Source organism: Mya arenaria, chromosome 16, assembly GCF_026914265.1.
Source record: "Mya arenaria isolate MELC-2E11 chromosome 16, ASM2691426v1".
Taxonomy (NCBI): Eukaryota; Metazoa; Mollusca; class Bivalvia; order Myida; family Myidae; genus Mya; species Mya arenaria.
In genome coordinates, this window is record NC_069137.1 from 44,917,296 (window position 1) to 44,940,768 (window position 23,473).

General features: G+C 34.0%; 1 protein-coding gene across 5 annotated transcripts; it reads right to left on the reverse strand.

Annotated features, from left to right (window-relative positions):
• Positions 1–556: 556 nt before the first annotated feature.
• On the reverse strand, positions 557–22,630 carry LOC128221268 (angiopoietin-4-like). 5 transcript variants are annotated; one of them, XM_052929816.1, is made up of 10 exons: positions 22,540–22,630; positions 20,512–20,638; positions 19,832–19,859; positions 18,236–18,388; positions 17,534–17,661; positions 15,622–15,718; positions 14,209–14,373; positions 13,745–13,918; positions 3,253–3,384; positions 557–1,555 (listed from the first exon to the last, which is right to left on the reverse strand). In XM_052929816.1, the coding sequence occupies exons 2-10, from the start codon at positions 20,635–20,637 to the stop codon at positions 1,140–1,142; spliced, it is 1,419 nt and encodes a 472-aa protein (XP_052785776.1). In that variant the 5' UTR covers position 20,638; positions 22,540–22,630; the 3' UTR covers positions 557–1,139. The 5 variants fall into 5 exon arrangements, 4 of the variants coding, with proteins under 4 accessions (XP_052785776.1, XP_052785773.1, XP_052785774.1 ...); XM_052929813.1 differs by having other exon boundaries at positions 19,160–19,859; XR_008258936.1 differs by having other exon boundaries at positions 1,418–1,555; positions 13,807–13,918; positions 19,160–19,859.
• Positions 22,631–23,473: the final 843 nt, after the last annotated feature.

Genomic DNA, 23,473 nt, shown 5'->3' on the forward strand with positions numbered 1-23,473 from the left:
CCTATAACACTGTTTAGAGTCCGAACGACAATAAACTAGAGACACAAACATATGATCCCCACAAAATAATATACAAAAATAAAACACACAAACAGACGTATCAAGATAGCTTGACCTATAAATAATTGGACTACTCCTTTGAACGGCCAGATTATTGGAACACGAGAATACCGTTTTTTTTAGATAGTTTATATGGCTATTAACTCGCAATAAGCTGCATTTCTAAAGATGTTTGTCATTCCGAATTGAAATAGATCAGCAGCTTTAAGCATGCTTGGTTTTGTTCACTGCAGTGTTTCTCAATATATTTGCCACTACTTAAACGGACTTCGCTTCGTATGTACACCATTGGTACACAAGTAACATAATATATCACAATATGTGAATTTTTAGCCAATAAGGGTAATATAAACAATAAATGTTGTTGATTTTTTTTTATTTTATTTAAGAACATTTTAATTACATCAGTATTAAAATTCATTTCTATTATCAGAGCAAATTTTTGGTCATACTCTATAAAGAATTTGTATAGTTTTCATTGTAAATTGGAAATATATTGCGCAAGGACCAAAAACAAATGAATACACAATTCTTCATTTGAACGGTTGGAATTCATATATAAACAATAACAACAACAACAACAACATGCACTGATTTTCTCTTAGATTGTATATAACAACCGACGTAGTTATCCATTTTAAAGGCGCACATTTATGATCGATCCATTTTTTATTTTAAGGCATAATCATGCTTAACTCATTTTATGACCAAATAAAAGTTGCACATGATTTAGGTAATTATAAAGATATAAACCTTTATACAAAAAATGTTTTTATGTATAGCTACGTGGCAGTTTTCACAGTTTAAAAGCATAAAACTAATAATCAATAGTTTTGTATCGTGTTTAACTCATTGAAATGTATGGTAAAATAAAAATTGCACATGTTTTAGGCTCATTCAAACATATAAGCCTTTTAATATATTTTTATTTTATTTAAAGGTACTTTCGTAGTATCAACAAGAGCAAAAACATATTCCTTTTATCATTTAGGTAAAATAACTTACGCATGATAATGCATCAAATAAATATAATAATTTAGTCTATTTCTTTAATGTGCGCCTGTTTCGCTATGTTCCTGTTATCCCTTCAAACAAACCTGCAAATAACCCACGTTACAATCAACACTCAGCCACGCGTCCATGTACGCGCGCATAGTACTAATACACATCCCTTCTTCAATTTCGTGAATCATGGGCAAGCCTTCTGCATTCTTGAGGTCATTTTTACCACGTCGATTTCGTGTGAAGTCAATGAGAGCGGAGGGCTCGTCTGTGGTTATATCCTCACCAACAGAAACGTCAACTTCAGAATCACTTCTACTCGTTGTGATGTCACCAGAGATGACGGAGGTGCTAAGTTTCGTTGTTTTTGTTGTGGTAGAGTCAATTGTTTCGTCGTTTATGAGGCCGGACCCTCCGAACAGCAGTCCTCCATTGTCGACCTTAGTTTCTCGGGCATCCGTTGTCGTTTGTAAGGATAAAGATATTCCCGCCGCTGTAAATGAACAAAATTGCAAGTGGATAAACGTCAAAAGGGTTTGATTAAGAAGGGAGGTTGATGTAGAGTTGTATACCCCTATTTTTGATATAAAGAAGTTATAAGTCAAGTAATTCATAGGTTTAACACTATTTTGGAAAGAATTCTTTGTGGAGAATATACGAACAGGGAGATACATTAACTGTCATATGATACAAAAGGGTTGTCTGCTACCATTGTGTCGTTCTGCCGACTGTTTATGGTATTCACTTGAGGTTGATGTAGGATGTGCGTTGACAATTTGCTACATTCAAACCGCTCGGATAAAATTTCTTACGGTTAACATTAAACAGATCTATCGAGGTGCGGTTAACCAGTCCCAAAGAAACACTCGATACACACAACTCAATGACAACAAATTCTGGAGCCTCCAATACAGTCAACGACCAAGGTAGATGAGCTGTACTCGCAATTAAAAAAACTTCACGAATGGGCCTGTCCCTGTATCTTGTATCCGTAGTTCCAATTGTTGTTGTTTTTTCAAACAAACATAACTCGGAAAACATGTCAATACGTGAATAACTAATTAATCGTAGGAATATTTTCTAAACATTCTGTAACAATACAATAAACTGCTCAAAATGCTCACGGCATTGCTGTGTAACAATTACATGTACATAATACTATTACCTCGTATTTATTTTTTTGCATACTGTTAAAAATAAAGTATCATTTCTTTAAAGTTTTTTTCTCAATTTGTTGAATAGTGGGCTTGTCCCTGTAGCTGTCTCTGTACTATCGTAAGGAATTGATTTTTATAGCATTTACGCGCATACTATGTTGTCAAAAGGAAACTAAATCTTAACAAAATTTGTAGAAATAGGGTTTCCTCTTTGTTGGGAATCAAAATCAAAATCAAAAATTGGGTCTAAAAGGGAAGTCATATTTGGTAAATAACACATTAAAATTGAGAACAGGCAACAGCTGTTCAAAATTATATTTATAAGGTTGTAAATTATGTTCAAATTTGGTAGTTTTCCCGTATTACATAATACAAAAGTAATCATGGCCAGTTAATATGATTATTTCGGTAGTGAACAACAACAAAAATAACAACAAAAACAACAACAGGTAGTGTATTAGTTATATATATATAATATATATAGTATTTTTATTGTCCTTTAGTCATGTTGAATGAAACTCATTTAAGTATATTTCACCTTAAAACCCTTTAATCCAATTTAACAACGACAACATCTCGAGCTTTGCAACACTCTCTAACCAAGGTTTTAAAAAATTACACTGTGCATCACTTTCTGTCTACACAAAAAAAAACACACACAAAGACTATTGCACTACAAATTTGAATTTTTATTTCCGTTTATATCACCATTAATCTATTATCAGCACGATTACTAGTAGGCAATTGCTAAATATGAGTTCCTCCTGCTGCTGCTGCTTCTGCTGCTGCTGCTGCTGCTGCTGCTACTGCTACTACTCGTGCTGCTTCTTCTGATATAGAATAATTATCATGCTACTGTCATGCAGTCATATATACAAAATAATTGCTGACGATGATGAAGATAATTATGCTGCTGTTGCTTCTGCTGTTGCTATTGCTGCTGCTGCTGCTGATGATGATCATTGTATTGTTGCTTGCGATGGAAATAATGATAATGGTGATGATGATTAGGCTTTTACTTAAAGTTACATACCGGAAATTTCCGGAATCATTGGTGTTGTGGTTGTCACTCCTTTACGTAGCAACAAGTGGCGAGGTATAATTCGGTTGTTAGGTTCCGGTTTCGGGTCGTCCTCCTCTGGGAGCCATCTGTCATTGAAGTTGGCTGGATACAATACATAAAACATAACAATAAATATATGTGAAAAAGTGATACGCTTTGAGAAATGGTTTTAACATATGGCGGCTTCATAAATGGTCCAATTCAACAGACATGGACATGACCCTTGATCTCTGCCAACTGGTATGAAAATAACTGTATTTCATATATGTTTTGTTTTGTTTTCGAAAAATAGTGCCGTCCTAAGCACGAACGTATGCAAGACGTAATTAAGGTTCCATTTAAAAAATATATACTGTTTAATTTTAAATAAAAGAAACATAATTTGAAATGACATCCCGTGGTTATAAAAATAATCACATAACGATATCTTATATAATACAAATCACACAAAATTGCTGTTAACAGTAAAGCGACGGGCACAATTATGATCACATTTCATACCATTGAAAACATGTATCAGTTACACGTACAAGTATATAATTAGATAGTAATATAACCCACAAGTAAATATACCAAAAAATAAGATATAGTCTCAAAGTAATTGAGAATTCAAATATAACATTATATTATGTTGATATATTTTTAATCTGGTATGTATTATCATGAACCATGTCTATATTCCATAATACTAAGTATGTATCAATACCCATGATAAGATGGTTGCAATAATCGCATGACGCATTTGTTCACTTAATATAGGTTAAAAATAGTTCTCATATCAGGGGTTATTTTAAACCACTTGTTTATTTACACGCTCAATGTCGTTATTCTATTAGAATATAACAATACCCATGATAAGATGGTTGCAATAATTGCATTACGCATTTGTTCACTTAAAATAGATACAATTAATAATAAAAAATAGTTCTCATATCTGGTGTTATTTAAACCCCGGTGTGTATTTACACGCACAAAGACTTTATTCCATTAGAATATAGCAATACAAAAAGTACGATATTTTCCATCAACACATAACGCATTTATTCACGTAATACAGGTACATGTATACTAAAATTGAGTACTGATTACCAAAAGTGTACATAGGATGGATAATGAAAGTTTTGTAAATAATTGAAAATAAGTTTACCCTTAAATCCATTGCAAAATTGCACTTATAAATATATATATATGTGAATCCATATAACTATATTCAATTATTAACTTCGAGAGCTTGAATATCAGTGTTGTAACTATGCGGGTATTTATGTATCCATCAAAAACAGACAGTATACAGTTCGTGTCGCAAGTGTGAATGTAATGTGGCAACGTGAAACAGTTTGAAATGGACTGCCTGATAGAGAAGATAAATATCACACCTGTCTGTTGAATAACACAACTATCACACCTGCTTGTTAGATATAACAGGTATCGAAGTTGGTGTGCGAAATATCCGATAATGTGTTGACTGCTACTGCGAACAGCAGGAAGGGAAGAAGTTGTGACACGGTTTGATCGAACGGAACATCAATTTATCAAAAGTCACCCGGCTTTGATTTAATTAAGTGTAGTGTGAACGAAACACTTGGAAAAATGCTCATTCGTCATAAGTCGAAAGCGAAAATGTGACATTAAAAATCTAAGCCAAGATAAACTGTTCGCTTTCAGACCTTGATTCTTTCATAAGGATGTGAACAAACACAACAATGCTCCATATACTTGTATTCGTAATAGTAAGATACATGAGGAGGACAGTTGCCTCTTTAGAATATCAACGCGTGACTGATATTGGTCATTTTCCACAGTTCAATAGATGGATTTGAAATATAAAAACACAACGTCTTCAAAAAGTACGTTCTGCGCGTTGAAGGCGCAGCGCACACATTTCCAATTAATTCCTTATCGTCTTCACAATGCAATGTTTGTCGTTTTTTCAGGGTTTGCTTGTTAGATATTTGGTTTGAGGTGAAACCTGGTCGTGTTTGTTTCAATATGCATGAATCATTAATCACAATTTTGTCCAGTAACACTATCATATCTGAGAGTTTTATAACATCTAGAGTTTGACATGTTTAAGTTGAAATTAGTAGAAATAGCATGAACAATTCAAAAAGTACGTCCTGCGCGTTGAAGGCGCAGCACACACATTTCCAATTAATTTCTTATCGTCTTCACAATGCAAAGTTTGTCGTTTTTTCAGGGTTTGCTTGTTAGATATTTGGTTTGAGGTGAAACCCTGGTCGTGTTTGTTTCAATATGCATGAATCATTAATCACAATTTTGTCCAGTAACACTTCCATATCAGAGAGTTTTATAACATGTAAAGTATGACATGTTTAAGTTGAAATTAGTAGAAATAGCATGAACAATTCAAAAAGTACGTCCTGCGCGTTGAAGGCGCAGCACACACATTTCCAATTAATTTCTTATCGTCTTCACAATGCAAAGTTTGTCGTTTTTTCAGGGTTTGCTTGTTAGATATTTGGTTTGAGGTGAAACCCTGGTCGTGTTTGTTTCAATATGCATGAATCATTAATCACAATTTTGTCCAGTTAACACTTCCATATCAGAGAGTTTTATAACATGTAAAGTATGACATCTCTGAGTAGAAATTAGTAGAAATAGCATGAACAATTTACAAGTCAACGATAATGATATTGTAACTATATGTTCCAAGTATTGTAACACAGTGTACACGTCCCAAGTTTGGGTATATCGTGGTAGCTGTGGTCTTGCACTGAATACACCTTTCATACTCATCGAAATAGTTCGTTATCGTGAATATTCACATTTCCCGTTATTGAAACAAAACTGCTTATCGAATTTTGTTAATTGAACTGTAACTTAATACTTTCTGATAAAGATCAACAACAAATGTCATCACAATTCGGACAGATGTATTAAAGGGATTTCCCATCCCTTTACGGAAATTTACTGTTGTTGTGTGCTACCTCGCCAGGAGTTAATGATGAGATCTTCAGCGTTTCTCGATATTCCTTACTTTTGCAACGCTTCCCTGATAAAGGAAAACCGCAAGTCTTTTTTTAGCTCTACTGGCCAAAGGCCATAAGAACTTATGCGATGGTAATGTGTACGTCGTTTGTGCGTCTCTGCGTCTCTGCGTCAGTAAGTCTGTGCGTCAGTGCTTCTGTAAACAATTGCGTGTGAACACGATACAGTCTTTTAATTGTATCTCAATGAAACTTGTACAGATTATAGGTATCCATCAGAGATAGGTTCCTTTCGAAAACCAGCCAGATCCGCCCATGCATACCTAGAAAAAGGCTCTTGAAAGTATAAAAATATGTTATTTTCAGCCAAGTCTCCATGTGAAGCCAAGTCTAGGATTAAAGAAAGACATGTTGTGTTTTGGTTGTGCAGTTGGTTTTATGTTGTACTCTCCCTTGCCCTTATTGAAAGGGATCAAAATTACAGTTTTAAGGGGTTGGTTGATTTTTAGGTCTTTTGGCCAATGGCCATTTTTAGCTCTATTGGCCAAAGACCAGAAGTTTCTGTCGTTCACGCATCCATCTAAACTAAGGATGCAAACGAATATTCGAATATTCGATCGAACGTTCGGTATTCGAATGTCAAAATAGGTATTCGAATATTCGATGTTTTTGTTGAATTATTATATAAATAAACGTTTTGCCTACAACTGTGTTCTTCGTCTATCTTGTTTTTACAACGATTGGCCCCTAATGCCAGAGGTGTGAATTTGATGACACTATACACGCGTCATATCGGATTCATCGTCGGAAACTATAAACAGTCCCCGTAATTTTGCACTTACTGGCTGTTAGACAAGTGGCATTAAACACATTCCAATTCTGTTGGGTACATTTAAATGACCATGCCAATTAAGGTCAGCCTACATTTATACCAATGTGTTGTCTTCGCTGCTTATCAAGCTTGGCGATTGCTCAAATCGCCATGATGATATGAAGGACATGTGCTAGTTATGTGCATCAAACTGTTTAACATGTTTCGATAAAACGCTCTTGCCTTCAAACGTAGCTGTATGGTTTAGCATTTAAGGATATATGTCTTGTATTGTTGTACAATACATCAGTCAAAGTCGACGTTTGGCCATGGTGTCGTTCTCAATAAATATATTACGTCAATCCCAGAACTATGCTGCAAGTCCCATGTTGGCGCATATCGTCATTAAACCGGGAAAATAAGAAATTCTCCGATCTTATTTTGCATTGTTTACAAATATGAACACACAGGAATTGAAGTTATTATATTTTTTGTTTAAATGTATCCCTTTTTCTTGGGATATATTTTGAAAATGGGGAAATTCAGAGGCTTATTTGTGGAACAATAAGTGTCCGTCGCGTGTACCGGATACGACAAAGAAGGGTAACAAGGCCCCGGCTTTTACTATAGTAAATAATAGTTTACTACAATTCTAAAAGGTTCATTTTGGTATTCGAATATTCGATCGAAAGAATTACCGAATATTCGAATATCAATATTGTCATTCGTTTAAATCCCTAAATTCTAAACACAATTGCTTGTGAATGTTTGTTTAAATTAGGCCCCTGGGGTCATTACTGGCCAGACCCCCGGGTTCACAGGTTTAGTATACTTAAATTGGGAAATGTTTGAAAATATTTTTGAAACCGCTAGGCAGACCCTTGCTATTTAATAAGGCATAATTGAGTGGTCCGCTACCATGGTTGTTCAAATAATACACCTGGGGTCAAAACTGGCCCTGCCCTTGGGGTCACAAGATTCCTAGAAATTAATTTAAAAAAAGCTTTCAAATATTCTTGTTTCAAACAACAGGGCTCATACCTTTGATATAAGTTGTAGAGCATCATATGATGACCGTGTAGCAAAACAGTTGAAATTATGCCCATGGGGCCAAAGCTGGCCCTATCCCTTTTGTCCTCCTTTTTTATTTTCGAAGCTACATCACTGAACTTTGGACCATGTGTACTGTTCTGTAAAAAATAAATGTTCTTTAATGACCTTGTTTGTGATCGCTTGATCTACTTTTTTACATTTTAAGCTATAGCAATACAAATTTTCATCGTGTGTACAGTTTTGCAAACAATGATCAATGTTGTCCTCGGATGACCTTGACTGAGACCTTTTGACCTACTTCCTTAATTTTGAAGCAACAGCTGTGAAACTTTGACCATGAGTACAGTTTTGATAACATGTTTTTCTCAGATGACCTTTACTCGGCACATATAAAAATAGTTCAGGTAACTTAACTGCTTACAAAACTTTCTGTCATCAGATGTTTCAGCTAACCAAAACACAAAACATGAACTATATGTGTGTTGCCCATTACCAATACATAAATGCTCTGGATTAAAAACGATCACAAGACCCATGCCAGTAGAGCATAGGCCCTCATTGGCCTATTGTTTTATCTTCTAGTTTTTGCATTAGTCTCAGAATCTACTGTTTTAGAAGAGGATAGCAGTTTCCCCGAATTAGACCCAGTCAATTCGGCTGAAATACAGTAAACCCATGATTAAGTTGGCCATATCGATGCAACTAATATAGCTTGTGAATATTCAAATTCCGTTTTCAGTAAAATCCGAGCAATCAAGCTGAAATTTGGACAAACGTAATAACAACAGTTTATCGACTATGAAAACGGAAATGCATCCACCGCAACCGCATCAGGTTCTGTATGTCTCGATACATATGATGTAAGCTTTGTATTTAAAAGAGTTGCGAATATATCGGTATGCATATCTTGGAACTTCAACAATATTTTGTTCAATTCAGTCTCGTCTAAATACCATTCTAAGTCATCATGCCAAATTCGGCTAAGGGTATCCGCTTGTTTATATGATGATCTTACCATATGTAGAACGGAAATGTGTATATTCCTTCAATGGCCCCAAACCATAGGCGTCTAGCAATCGTGTCAAGACCAGAAATATTGCCTCCGTATGTATTGATGCATAAGCAGTAAGTGGTGATATCTGTATATAATTGCACGTGCAAGTTGGTTATGTTCTTGTAAAACGTTTGTACACCTATCTCACAAGCCCTCAGTTCCAAAACGTTAATATGCAATTTTTGTTCTTCTAAAGACCAAATACATTTGTTTTAATTCGTTAGTTTTGTCGTATGCCCCATACATTTTCAAAGAAGAATCTGTATATACGATGGTGTCAGGGGACCTCTAACATATATCTTTAAAACAATGATGTAAATTGCAAATCAACCAACTACCCCGGTTCACGTAGGTGCACGTGCAATTATATACAGATATCACCACTTATTGCTTATGCATCAATAAATACGGAGGCAATATTCCTGATCTTGACACGATCGCCAGACGCCTATGGTTTGGGGCCATTGAAGGAATATACACACTTCCGTTCTACATATGGTAGGATCATCATATAAACAAGCGGATACCCTTAGCCGAATTTGGCATGATGACTTAGAATGGTATTTAGACGAGACTGAATTGAACAAAATATTGTTGAAGTTCCAAGATATGCATACCGATATATTCGCAACTCGTTTAAATACAAAGCTTACATCATATGTATCGAGACATACAGAACCTGATGCGGTTGCGGTGGATGCATTTCCGTTTTCATAGTCGATAAACTGTTGTTATTACGTTTGTCCAAATTTCAGCTTGATTGCTCGGATTTTACTGAAAACGGAATTTGAATATTCACAAGCTATATTAGTTGCATCGATATGGCCAACTTAATCATGGGTTTACTGTATTTCAGCCGAATTGACTGGGTCTAATTCGGGGAAACTGCTATCCTCTTCTAAAACAGTAGATTCTGAGACTAATGCAAAAACTAGAAGATAAAACAATAGGCCAATGAGGGCCTATGCTCTACTGGCATGGGTCTTGTGATCGTTTTTAATCCAGAGCATTTATGTATTGGTAATGGGCAACACACATATAGTTCATGTTTTGTGTTTTGGTTAGCTGAAACATCTGATGACAGAAAGTTTTGTAAGCAGTTAAGTTACCTGAACTATTTTTATATGTGCCGAGTAAAGGTCATCTGAGAAAAACATGTTATCAAAACTGTACTCATGGTCAAAGTTTCACAGCTGTTGCTTCAAAATTAAGGAAGTAGGTCAAAAGGTCTCAGTCAAGGTCATCCGAGGACAACATTGATCATTGTTTGCAAAACTGTACACACGATGAAAATTTGTATTGCTATAGCTTAAAATGTAAAAAAGTAGATCAAGCGATCACAAACAAGGTCATTAAAGAACATTTATTTTTTACAGAACAGTACACATGGTCCAAAGTTCAGTGATGTAGCTTCGAAAATAAAAAAGGAGGACAAAAGGGATAGGGCCAGCTTTGGCCCCATGGGCATAATTTCAACTGTTTTGCTACACGGTCATCATATGATGCTCTACAACCTATATCAAAGGTATGAGCCCTGTTGTTTGAAACAAGAAGATCTGAAAGCTTTTCTTAAATTAATTTCTAGGAATCTTGTGACCCCAAGGGCAGGGCCAGTTTTGACCCCATGTGCATTATTTGAACAACCATGGTAGCGGACAACTAAATTACGCCTTATTCAATACCAAGGGTCTGCCTAGCGGTTTCAAAAATATTTTCAAACATTTCCCAATTTAAGTATACTAAACCTTTGAACCCGGGGGTCTGGCCAGTAATGACCCCAGGGTCATAATTTGAACAAACATTCACAAGCAATTGTGTTTAGAATTTAGGGATGCAAACGAATGACAATATTGATATTCGAATATTCGGTAATTCTTTCTATCGAATATTCTAATATCAAAATGAACCTTTTAGAATTGTAGTAAACTATTATTTACTATAGTAAAAGCCGGGGCCTTGTTATCCTTCTTTGTCGTATCCGGTACACGCGACGGACACTTATTGTTCTACAAATTAGCCTCGGAATTTCCCCATTTTCAAAATATATCCCAAGAAAAAGGGATACATTTAAACAAAAATATAATAACTTCAATTCCTTCGTATCATCATGGCGATTTGAGCAATATCGCCAAGCTTGATAAGCAGCGAAGACAACACATTGGTATAAATGTAGGCTGACCTTAATTGGCATGGTCATTTAAATGTACCCAACAGAATTGGAATGTGTTTAATGCCACTTGTCTAACAGCCAGTAAGTGCAAAATTACGGGGACTGTTTATAGTTTCCGACGATGAATCCGATATGACGCGTGTATAGTGTCATCAAACTCATGTATTTGTGTGGTCGGTCTTTGGTGTATATATTTGTGTGGTCGGTCTGTGGTGTATATATTTGTGTATGTGTTTTTTAAACGTTTTTGTCTATACATGTTAAAAAGAAAACGGAGCACCAATAGGATAACCAATGTCCGATAACCAACGCACATGCATTGACTAAAGATAAAAAGCAACGCTCGAATGGAAAAAGCAAATTTAATGACAAATTAAGTGGCATTAAACACACTGGCACTTATTCCTTTTGTATTCTTTAAAATATAGAAATATCTTTATTAACAATAGTTTTCTGAGACAATACACCCAATTATTTGACATAAAGCATTGACAATTTCACACATTGTAGTTTGTATAATGCAATCCGCTCTGTATTTGCTTTAACGTTGTTTAATTCAACTAATACAGATGTTTTGATTATTATTATTAAGATATGAAAGATTATCACAGATAAAAGTAAGTTTCTGTTTAGCGACATACGACGTTTTAAGTTTTTGTTTGCTTAACAACTATTATAAAACATTTTTTTTGTACCAAAACCTTTAGAAATAATGACTTGAAATTATTAAAGAGATCAAATATATCAGTGTTTTTACTTTGAAATTTTGAATTTCTAGTCAGATGTTGATGTGAAAAATATATCCCTAACTGTTGTTTGTCTGTCTATGAAACTTAACCATGTTTTTTAACAGGGTTTTGTTTGTTTTGTTTTTCTGCCCGTTAGGTTGAGTTTAAAGTTGAAGTCTACCTCTTAACATATAGTAAAATTAATGTTGTTGTCAATTCAAAAAAGTTCTTAAAATGCAGCCTATATTCATGATACACTGACTATAACCAGTAAGATTTGTTTTGCTTGTTTTACGAATCCATTTTTGTATCATCAATGATATGTTATGATCCTCAATATTACTCATGCTTTATCTGTCACTAAACAGTTTCATCTGTCACGTTAGGATCAGCATCAACATTCTATCAAAACGTACGTAATGCTACAAGCAAAGAAGAATGTTTTAGTAAATATTGAATAACAGTTACTGTTTTTTTTGTCACATCTCTCTTCTCAGAATCTGTCCAAATCAGATCCCTATGCCTCTGGCAGTCATTAGTTATCTTCTCAATTTGAGCAAATATAGTGAAGCAAAGAACTAGCACAAGAACTGAAAGTTGACATACGGTGATTTTTTAAAATAAAAAAAGAGTTTTTCATTGGTTTGTCTTGAACCATTGTCAAACAGTAGGTTTTAACTAATTCACTGTTTGCCAAAGGGAACGTCCGTTATCTACGCATTCAGAATACGGCATATGATAACCAATGTCCGATAACCAACAACAATGCATTCAATAAAGATAAAAAGAAACGCTCGAATGGCAAAAACGAATTTAATGGCAAATTAAGTGACATTAAACACAGTGGCACTTAATACATTATTGATCCTTTAAAATGTAGATTCATCTTTCTTAAAAAGAAATTTCTAAAACAATAAACCCAATCATTTGACATAAACTAATGACAAAATCATTTTAGTTACATAAAACATAAATAAAAGCAAGTCAAATAAAATGGAAAATTACGATATAATTAATATTACGCGTCATGTTTTTTCTTTTTTTCATAATTTATTTCTTCATTGTAATACGTTTGTTGTTTACCTCAATGTTTTCACGGTGTACATAAATTTAAGACAATAAACGTTATCACTTGACTTGTAAGAGGGACTCTTTTATTCCTTGGTAACGAATTGTATCCAGTAAATCAATGACCGTGACATTTCCATCATGATATTAAACTGATTTGTACCTGCGTAAATTATACAAATAATACAGAATACTTTACTGAGATCGAGACACGATTGAAATTTCAGTATTGTTACATAAAATACCCATAAGGGCAAATTTTATCAAATTTCAATACATGGGGCACAAACATAATTTAAGTTATTGACCAAAAATGTTGCCTTTGTCATTTTACAAGCGTTTCTTAAAGGCTTAGAAATGGCTGAAGTGATAACTCATTTCACAAATCGCATTTCAATACCTTAGTAAAAAGCGGGTATGTCTAGTTTAATTACACGAATCATTGATTGTGTCGAACAAAAATGTATTAATTTCATGCATTTGCAACATTTTGATAGTAAATTTACAAAATTTAATGACTTGCATTAAATAGTCCGGTCAAATCTTAATAACTCAATCGTAGCATCATAATTGACGTCTTAAGTGTTCGCGGAAAACCATTTTTGAAGGAAGCGTAATAATAAATGTTACTTCTGAACGGGCCATTCAGCTGCATGCTCATGCAGGCATTGTACCACCAGCCACCTCCATACTTTTGGGCACAATTTGTAGAGGTGTTGTCCACGTCCCTGTCGTATGTTGAAAACGGCAGGTGATTCATATCAAAATTAGTACTGTTGTCGGAGAGAAGGTAGGAATCGGACACTGCAAATATACCCGTTTACCCAAATTGATATCAATATCATATTTATAGTAGAACGCGGTTTGAGTGTTTCAAACAGAATGACAATTCAATAAACAACTAAACAATTACAAACAGACCTCCAGACGTATATACTTTTGCTCTATAAACATTCAACGGTATTAAAAACATGTGTGGGTAAGACAAAACACGCATATGAAAACAATAAAATAACATTTGTTTTACTATGATCGTATCCAGACGTATTTGATGTAACTGTATACAACCTCCTAGTGACTTATGATTTACGTACTTCCTCTTGAGTTGATCCTCCTATCAACGTTAATGCTGTATCGGTCTGGTAGAGAAATATAGAAGCCCGAGTACTCGTCAAATCCAGAAGTTCCGTCTGGTAAACTCATATCCATACGTAACGTCATGTTAGCCCGGCTTGTCATTGAGTGAAGAAGACTCAGACCTGTGAAACATTTAAATTACATATATAATGTTGTTGAATGCGCATTCTCATGCCTTGGTGTTGTAGGACATTGATATGAACATTTTTATGTACAGTTACACAGATTAAAGGCTGCGGAGACCACTTTGCAACCTTTACTAGCGAAATTATACAAATTAAGCCTTCGCGTGCTCTGCAATTTTGACACAATGTGCGAGTGAAAACAAACCGCAGGTAATCTGCATAGTACCGTTCTAAACTCCTTGCCGACATCTTTTTTTTAAAGGCAAACGTCATGTGGTTTCACGGAAATGAAAAAGTATAATGGATTTTCGGTGTTTCATCCCCATGGATGATTTATAAAGATCACGTTCCATTAGTCAATGAACACAGTATATTGACAGGAAACCACTGTGCGACTATTATACGAATCGGGCAAGCGCGTGCTAGGAATGTCTGCCATAATATCTAATGTATTAACACACGTGCTCTGCATACCGCCGTTTTAAGTAATTTGCCGACATCTTGATTTCGATATAATCATTTAAAAGCAAACGCACTGTAAGTTGTTCAAAGAAAATCAGACAAAATCATAAAGTTTTTTTTTTTTACTCTCAAGGTTGAGTAATCAAACTTTCGTGCGACTAACATTGATCAAGTACAATGTGTACACCTATTATTAGACATAGCAAAACAATATCAGGAAATTTTCATATCAAGAAAATTATGTTTGATAATTTAGTGTCAGAATAGTGTCGAAAGTGCTGTTTAAATGGAAATTGCTGTTTACTTTAAAATTCAAGGGAACCAAGCGTAGGGTAAAGTCATCTGGTTTATCTCGAATAAGATGATGTTACATAAGCTCTTATAATAAAAACTAACATATCGCGTTCTTCCCTATACTCGAATAGACAAAGAATACTGTAAGTACGGTAACAACAGGATAAACTATTCACGACCAGAGCAAACCTTACTAATAAGAATCTGATAAGCATCTGAACTAACGAGTTTAGTTGATTTGCACATTACCAAACATTATCAATAAATATAACTAACGTGGTGCATACCAATTTAAAACATCAACTTAAAAGAAATGTTTGGAAATGGGCATTATTTGACTGCAATTCTGAGATGAATTACAATAGTTCACCGAATCAAGATGCCTTATAATGTTTGATACCAAAAATGTGTAGCAAAATTTAAAACGAAGAGTAGCGCTTAATTAATGTTTTTGTATACGAGAAAAGCTTCGTAATAGTAAGAACACACCTGACCAAAATTCACCATCCAATGAGCCAAAACCCCTCTCGTAATCCGCAAAGCTCCTGTTGAAGGCAACAGAACCATTCCAGCGTCTTTGAAACACCTACATATGGACAGCAATGTTGAAAATTAATTTAATTACAAACCGTTTGTTTATCCGAATTCCTGGATAATGCACTGAGAATGACTGATAGCAAGACTTTTTATATAGACGCTGCGATCAAATATTTCGCGAAAACGTCATTTTTCGTTGGGTTAAAATGACATTGAAAATAAACTAAATCATTGAAAATGGCTTGAAGAAAATCGACGCATATTAATTGAAAATATAAACATTTTTGTAAAGGATATATTTATCCCAATGTATGTCGATTTTATGATGTAGTTACATGATTTACTCTTGAATTGTGCTGAATATATTAATCAAACAACATTATACATCAATAAACGTTGTACATAATTTCTTAGGTATAAAGGCCAAATACACTTGCTGTAACTCGGCTGTGCCAAATACTTTAAATAACATTTTTCCTTTCTAACTAAACAAACTGTAAGATAACGGAATATTAGGCTTAAAGAAACTCGACATGTTTTCATTTAAATTTTTCATACCTCTATATAATATAGTTATTATTGTAAAAGACATTGACACCTATTCGTGTCTATTATCATAATGTCGTTACATTATTCACACTCATAAATATACAATAAAATACGAAACAAGAGTTTTCATCATATAGAGCTATATTAAAGTCGAACACAATGCATTATCTTTTAGGTATAAAGGCCGAAAACATTGAAACACTCGAATATTTTAAATAGCATTTTCCGAACTAAGTATTGACTACCTTAAAACACATTATTCATAATTATATATGTGCCAAATATTTTGATATGTAAGGTGTTTACTATGCATGTGTCAAATACATTAAACAGCATATTTTCTTACTGTGTATGTCTGGGAACATTTTATTAACGATTTTTCTTAATAATCATGGGTAAATTACCTAAAACAACCTTATCATTTACTTTATATAAGTGGAACTCCATAAATAGCATTACTATGTGGAATGCCGGAAATGAAAGTAGTCTTTACTTTGTATGCCAAAAAAACAGAATAGTACTGTACTATTTCATTTCACATACCTTAAACTAAATTATTCCTTTGTAATTTTGGATAGATACCAATCATATTTTCTTATTATGGGTTAAAAATATAATCGATACTTTGCATTCGTTCAATACTTTAAACACCATTACTCTTGCCTAAAATTACCTCAAATACTTTATGCATAAGTCGTAATACTTATTGGTCGCCAGCTCTAAGCAACAGTTTTATTTAATGTGTATGGGTAGAATCCTTTAAATAGCATAAGAGATTGCTCTTTACTATTTTTGGACAACCCTTTCATTATTATTTACCCTAAATGGGTCACATATTTCGAACAACAATACCTTTACTATTTATACTATTTACTATTTTTTATCTTTAAAGAATGCCTTTAGATCCCACAAAATATGATAGAAGAGAGTATTGCCATATTTCTTTCAAGATCATAGAGATATTGCTAGGTGCCGTTGAATTAAATACTCGTAGACTCGATAATACACACACTAATCACTTTCCTCGTTTGATTTAAAAAGTCATTTAGAACTTGTTCGATATAAACATATCGTGATGACGTAGAGCGCAAAAAGTAGCCAACGCATAATCTTATCAATACTTGTAATCTTACGCAAACACTCTTATAAACGTATTTCGGTTACGAAACGTTAATTCGTAACTTCCTTTCAAATGCCGAGGTATGCATTTACTAGGCTCTTAAACATAGTATCGTTTAATAAGAAGCTGGTATTCTTTCACAACACAGGAAATGTAAGAAAAGAATTACCTAAATATAAACAAAATCATACTTACCGTCCATCCACCACCTTCGGTATCCATATCGCAGTAAACCTCCACCTCCCTTTGCGTGTTCCAGGGCCTGATATTGTACACACCCGACCCACGTGACAGGCCAAGGTTTAACACATCGCTGCAGTCATCTGGTGAGTATAATAATGTCACTTATCAGAATGAAAGTTTGATTCTTGGCATATGTAATTAAAAAGACCTGCATTCGTATTAAATGAAATATCAATTTATTACGTTTACATTGTTATAAGTACTTATCTTGAAAACGTAGAAGATAACATTTCTAAGAAAAATACAATGGCATATCAAATTATTAATTTATTGCAAGAAACACTGCTGCAATAAATATAAATGCTACAAACCATGTGGAAATTTTGCCAACAGCAGGCATGTCTGGAAGATTGTTTTGTTAAATACATTCAGAAATAATTGTAATTATGTGATTTACGTCATTTATTTGTTCTTTACGTTTACATTAACTTTATCAATTTAACAATATTAGTTGCCTCTTAAAGCTTATATTCGTATGATATATTAAACACTTCAGTTAATTTTTTCTTTACTCTCACAGATATTTATATGGACAAAAGGGAAAGGAAGTACCTACACGAACCGAAAAAAAAATGTATGTTTTGAAAAAATCTGTATTTTGATAGTTACTGATGGGATACTATTTATCTAAAGGAGTAGCCAAAACGTACTCACATGGACAAAACTCTGTATCTGTATCATATCCAATGCACGTGCCATCAGTAATAGGTGACAATACATCACATGACCTGTGTCTTCTCCTGCTGCCCCTGTCACTTGACCCTGAACAGTCGGACCATGTAGACCAATCACTCCAAGATATGTGAACTAGAGAAAAAACAATCTGAGAGAGCAGTGGAACAACACAAATGCTTAAATTGTTTAACTCAAATGCTGCGTCTAATTCTGTTACAAGTGTCACATGACTAAGAACAGAAAGACCTTGACCTCTAAACTGTAATATGCGGAAAGAAATAGAGAAAAAGTTAACGGCAGTATAGCTACGCAGATTCTGAAGCTATCCCGGTCACATGACTGCGAACAGTCGGTCCATGCAGATTTATACGTCAGATATAATGAAATAGACAGGGAAATATAACAATATTGAACATCTTTGGAGCAAAGCAGGTTCTGTGACTATTTCTACTGCACCTGTCAAATGAAACATCAAGACTAGTCACTTGATATTGAATGAGAATTAAAACAATAAAATGCGTCCTATTAATAAAATGCGCGTTTATTTATCCGTATGTTTGAATGGGCGACGCGGATCAATATGCAAAGAATTGTTATGTTCTGTTTTGATACAGTCGTATTCAAGTAACCGCTGATGTCTCTTTGACACTTGCCATTTTAGAAATGTAAAACTGCCAACATGGCGTGAACCTCAAAGACCCTGCTAATTCAAGTTGGTAAAAAACTGCGTGTCCTACATATTTTCCACACATTGATCGTTATAGTGCTCATCAAAAACATATAATATCCTTTAATGAGCCTGTTGAATTACCTAGTGCAGGAGATATGCAGGTAGGTCTTGACAGAATTTTGCTTTAAACACGGATTAAGTTAATATCCTCATGTTAGCAACGAGTTACTTACGCGCCCTGATGTTGGCCATAATACCGTCTTCTATTGAAGATCTATGCTCATTAATGATGTCAATAACTTCATTTGCTCTGCCTATTAGCTCTTCAACCTTCTTTTCCATCTCAAATGTTTTGTTTTGGACATTTGCTTGTGCTGCCTTTGCGTCTTGAAGGATATTTGTTTTAAAACGTTCAAGAGTATTTGTTTCATTTGCAATATGTTCACGGACTTGAGAATTTATAGCAAGCAATGTGTTATTGATTTTTTGTTCTTCGCCTTCAAAGTGAATGACTATATCAGTCCTAACTTCCGATCTGAATTTGCCCAAATATATAAAAGTATCAGTGCGCAATACCATTCCACTTTCAGCTATTGTATTGTTGACCTTTTGCAAAGTAGCTGATATTTTTTCAGCTAATGAGCTAACAGTTAAGGATGCGTTCGAAACAAACGCCGACAATGTGTTTTTGAAAACATTATTTGCATTAATTAGCTCCTTTTTATGTTTTTTAAACGAATGTTTATACATTGTGAGCGTTTTAATGATTTCGTTAATTTCAGGTTTTATATATTTATTTCCTACAGTATGCCCGGTTCTTGATTCGATACTGTCAGTCTCCCGATTATCGCTTTCGGACGTGTTAACAAGTGATTCAAGCTTTGAAACTCTATCAGTTAATGTACCAAAATCTCCTTCAAGTGTGTCCAATCTCTGAAACGAGAACAAGCCCCCTGTAAATAAAGTGATGGAACTGTATAATTTCATTTAAAGTAAAATAAAAGCAAATTCTAAGTTGCACACAGAGAGAAGTCGTTTTTATGTGACAATATATCTAAGCTATGAAACAAACTTATACGACCTATTTTAACATGGTAATCATTTTTGCAATCATAATATACTGTCAATACCTACCGCCATAACGTAGAACTAGTAGGGAAAAGCTAGCGTCGTCGGTCAATATCACCTGACATATCAGATAAACTACATATTGACCTCAATAGAAGAAGATGATGATACGATATACCTTACTGCATTACCTAGCTTTATTAAACTGTCGCTCTCGGTCAATATCACTTACTCGGTCAGTAAAACTACATATTGACATTACCCGAAGCATATAAATGAATGATTTCTTTTTCCACTATTACGAACTACTTACAAGCTAGTGTCCTCGATTAATATAACTTAACAGGCTGGCAAAAGTAAATATTGACCACAACAAAACTATATAATTTCACAATCTCTACCAATCGCTTAATCGTATTACCAAGAAACTCGCTTCCTCGCTTAAAACCGTTGATCAGGTCAGCAAAACTACATATTGTCCTCAAAAGAAGTATATAATTGTATAATATATACCTACCGCCATTACGTACGACTGAAAACCTTTCATCCCTTTCATTTGTCCCTCCAATTTGCTTAACCTGTCTGCCTTACAGGTCGTCAACACTACCAGTGCAACAATGACGAATGGGCGTAACAACATCATACTGTAAAATACATTGATAAATAAAACGCATTGTTTAATATTTTAACGATACTTTTATCAATGTGTGTATACCATGGGAAGGCAATAGTTTACTTCGAATGACTACTTAAGATGAAGATAACTTTTCTATTTCTTCACCATTTTAAATTTTCTGATCATATGACGATATTAAATGTGTAACAACTGGGGATCATGGTATTTAATTTTACATGTAAAAAGTCAACATAAAAAATTAGCTTTCTATGTAAAAACTTTATAAAATCCTGGTAACACTTTCAAACCGCTGGATATCTTAGCAAATCCTTGTATGTAATCACTGTCATCAAGTGAAAACTACAATCATTTTCTTACTCATTGTCCGTATCTTGCTACAGTTTGGCTGAAGATAAATAAGTTGAATAATAACGCTTTTAACAATTTTAATACACATATACGCATGAACAGCATGCACTCTCGTCCACAATATTGAATGCAAATGGTGCAACATTATCAACACAATTTTATTTCAAATGGGCTTCTTAGTTATAAGTCTTATTTCCTACCTGATAAAACGCAGAAGTATATGAATATAAAATCCTTATTAGATGCTGGCCGTTTAAATACCCAAACACTATACAAAGATAGTTTCATAGTTTATTCAAATGCAAAAAGCCATATCTCCATAAGCATACATCAATGGAATTCATAATATACATAATTATAGCTATTCTCATAACTTTATGATATGATAACGAATATATTATTATTCCATGTATATGTCCATGCTTGTCATGTATTTAATAAGTGTTTGTATGTAATATCAACAAATAAACGGATTTCCATCAGGTAATTACACTTTAAAAGAACACAAACGGCTGTATGCTAATGTATTTAGTTGTAGTGTTACTAAAAAAGTACGACTTATTAGTATGATATTTTTGTCCTGTTTAATTGGGAAGTTGAGCAACTGTCTTATTACCTGTGTTTGATTATGAATTTAAAGAGGTTTGAGAGTTCGAAGATAATTTGTAATCATTCTCCGTGATATCGGTCTTACAACAATAAAACAATTGATCCAGGTGCTAAAAATTCAAATCTTTTAGGCAGTATAACAATACATCATATTTGAACGAATCGTCTTATACCCTAAGTTCATATTTACGCTCTGCATCATTGAGTACTTTGGCGTGCGACATTTCGCTGTAAAATCTTGTTATCATAAATAATTAATGAATCAGTTATGGGAACCTCTACGGAATATATGCCGAATGTGATAACGCCGTGTGTTCTTTTATATATTTAGTTATATTTAGTTTTAAAACCCCTGTATAACATCAATGTTAATCTATTCATTTAAAGAGTATTTAATTGTAACCGTACAATTTTATTTGAAGATTTTTTTCTCCAGTACCTCATAAATATTCATATAAATAAGGTTTTGTAATGCGGACGAAGATAAACATGATTTGCAATATGCAAATGCTATACGTTTTCATTTACTATGATACATGTTTATTACGCATGCGTTTTAACAGCCCGCTCGCTTTATTTCTTATCAGCTCAGTTAGATAAAGTATTCTAAACGTATAACAGGTGTTGTGTTAGTAATTAGTATGTTTTTAATGTCACGTGTATATCATGTACACACGTCGTAACGTGTCTAAGCATTGAGTCATTAAAGCTTTATAGGAATGATTTGTGATCCCATATAATTTTGGTATCATATTTAAACGTATTGCTTTCTGCGAATTAATGTAATTTGAAAGCAAAAGAGCTCTTGGAAAGTTAGGAAAATACACCCTTACTATTCATGTATACAACTCTCGGCTATAACATACATATGACCATAATATTGTTTTGAAAATCACTGGGAATAACTCACAATTGTTTTTTAAAAAGATATTTACTATTATGCAAACATACCTTGTCCAAATTAAAATGACTACTATGCTTTAACTTTATCCCGTTAAATTTTAGCACCGTTTCACAATGTTCCAGCAGGCCGGCATCCGCGTGTCTGGTACCTGGGATGTACCAGCACTGTTATATAGGTAGCTATTTCGAGCTTCAGCTCGTGCAGGTTTATTATTAAATGTCCCATTTCTTGCACACTGCAGCAGATTGCAGAACGTTAAATACCGAAAAACAACTAGCAGAGTATCTAACAGACACATTTCTCGATGTTGAGTAAAACATTCATAAAGTTATGTTTAAATAAAAGATTTAAGTGAGTATGTTTTAAATGTTTTGATAGAGCATTTACTTGTATTTCAATTAGCGTATACAAATGCTTAAATGCCAAAGCATTACATCAGCATTATTAGTTTCGAAGTCTTAAATATATTTGTGTACAACGCTATGCTAATATTCCGTTCTGGGATGGTTTACCCACCTGAAGTAATCAGTAATTTTTGATAAAAGGATAAATTAGAACTTGTGAAAACGCATCTAAGACCAGTTTATGAACTATTTAAAACCATGTTATACATCCATGATATTGACCCAGTAAATAAAGATATCTTATAAGTCTGATTCACTGAAAACGGCATTTACATCATGAGATCTACGAAAACGGATACTTTATTTTCGCATTCTATTGTACTTCATTTGAGATAGGATGAGGGTGACAAATAATCTGTTCCCTATTTCGTCCGTGCAATATTAACGTCCTGTGCATGTGACAGTGTATCCAACTGTCAGAAATATGTATGACATGAGAATCTCCGACGATGTACTTTAGTTCCTCTATTGTCATTTTAGATATTGTACAATAATATTGCATAGTTGTGTTTGAATTGGCATTTTGAGCAGACTGTTACATTTCTTCGCAAACTAGAAACATACCGCATTACATGTA

What these genes read in the sequence shown, in the direction of transcription:
- LOC128221268 (XM_052929813.1), bottom strand. Translation starts at nt 20,637, where the DNA reads ATGATGTTGTTACGCCCATTCGTCATTGTTGCACTGGTAGTGTTGACG. An exon ending in TATGGCCAACATCAGGGCGC is followed by an intron (nt 18,389 to 19,159) that starts GTAAGTAACTCG and finishes TTTTTTCTCTAG; the next exon opens with TTCACATATCTTGGAGTGAT. An exon ending in AATGATTCCGGAAATTTCCG is followed by an intron (nt 1,556 to 3,252) that starts GTATGTAACTTT and finishes GTTCATTTACAG; the next exon opens with CGGCGGGAATATCTTTATCC.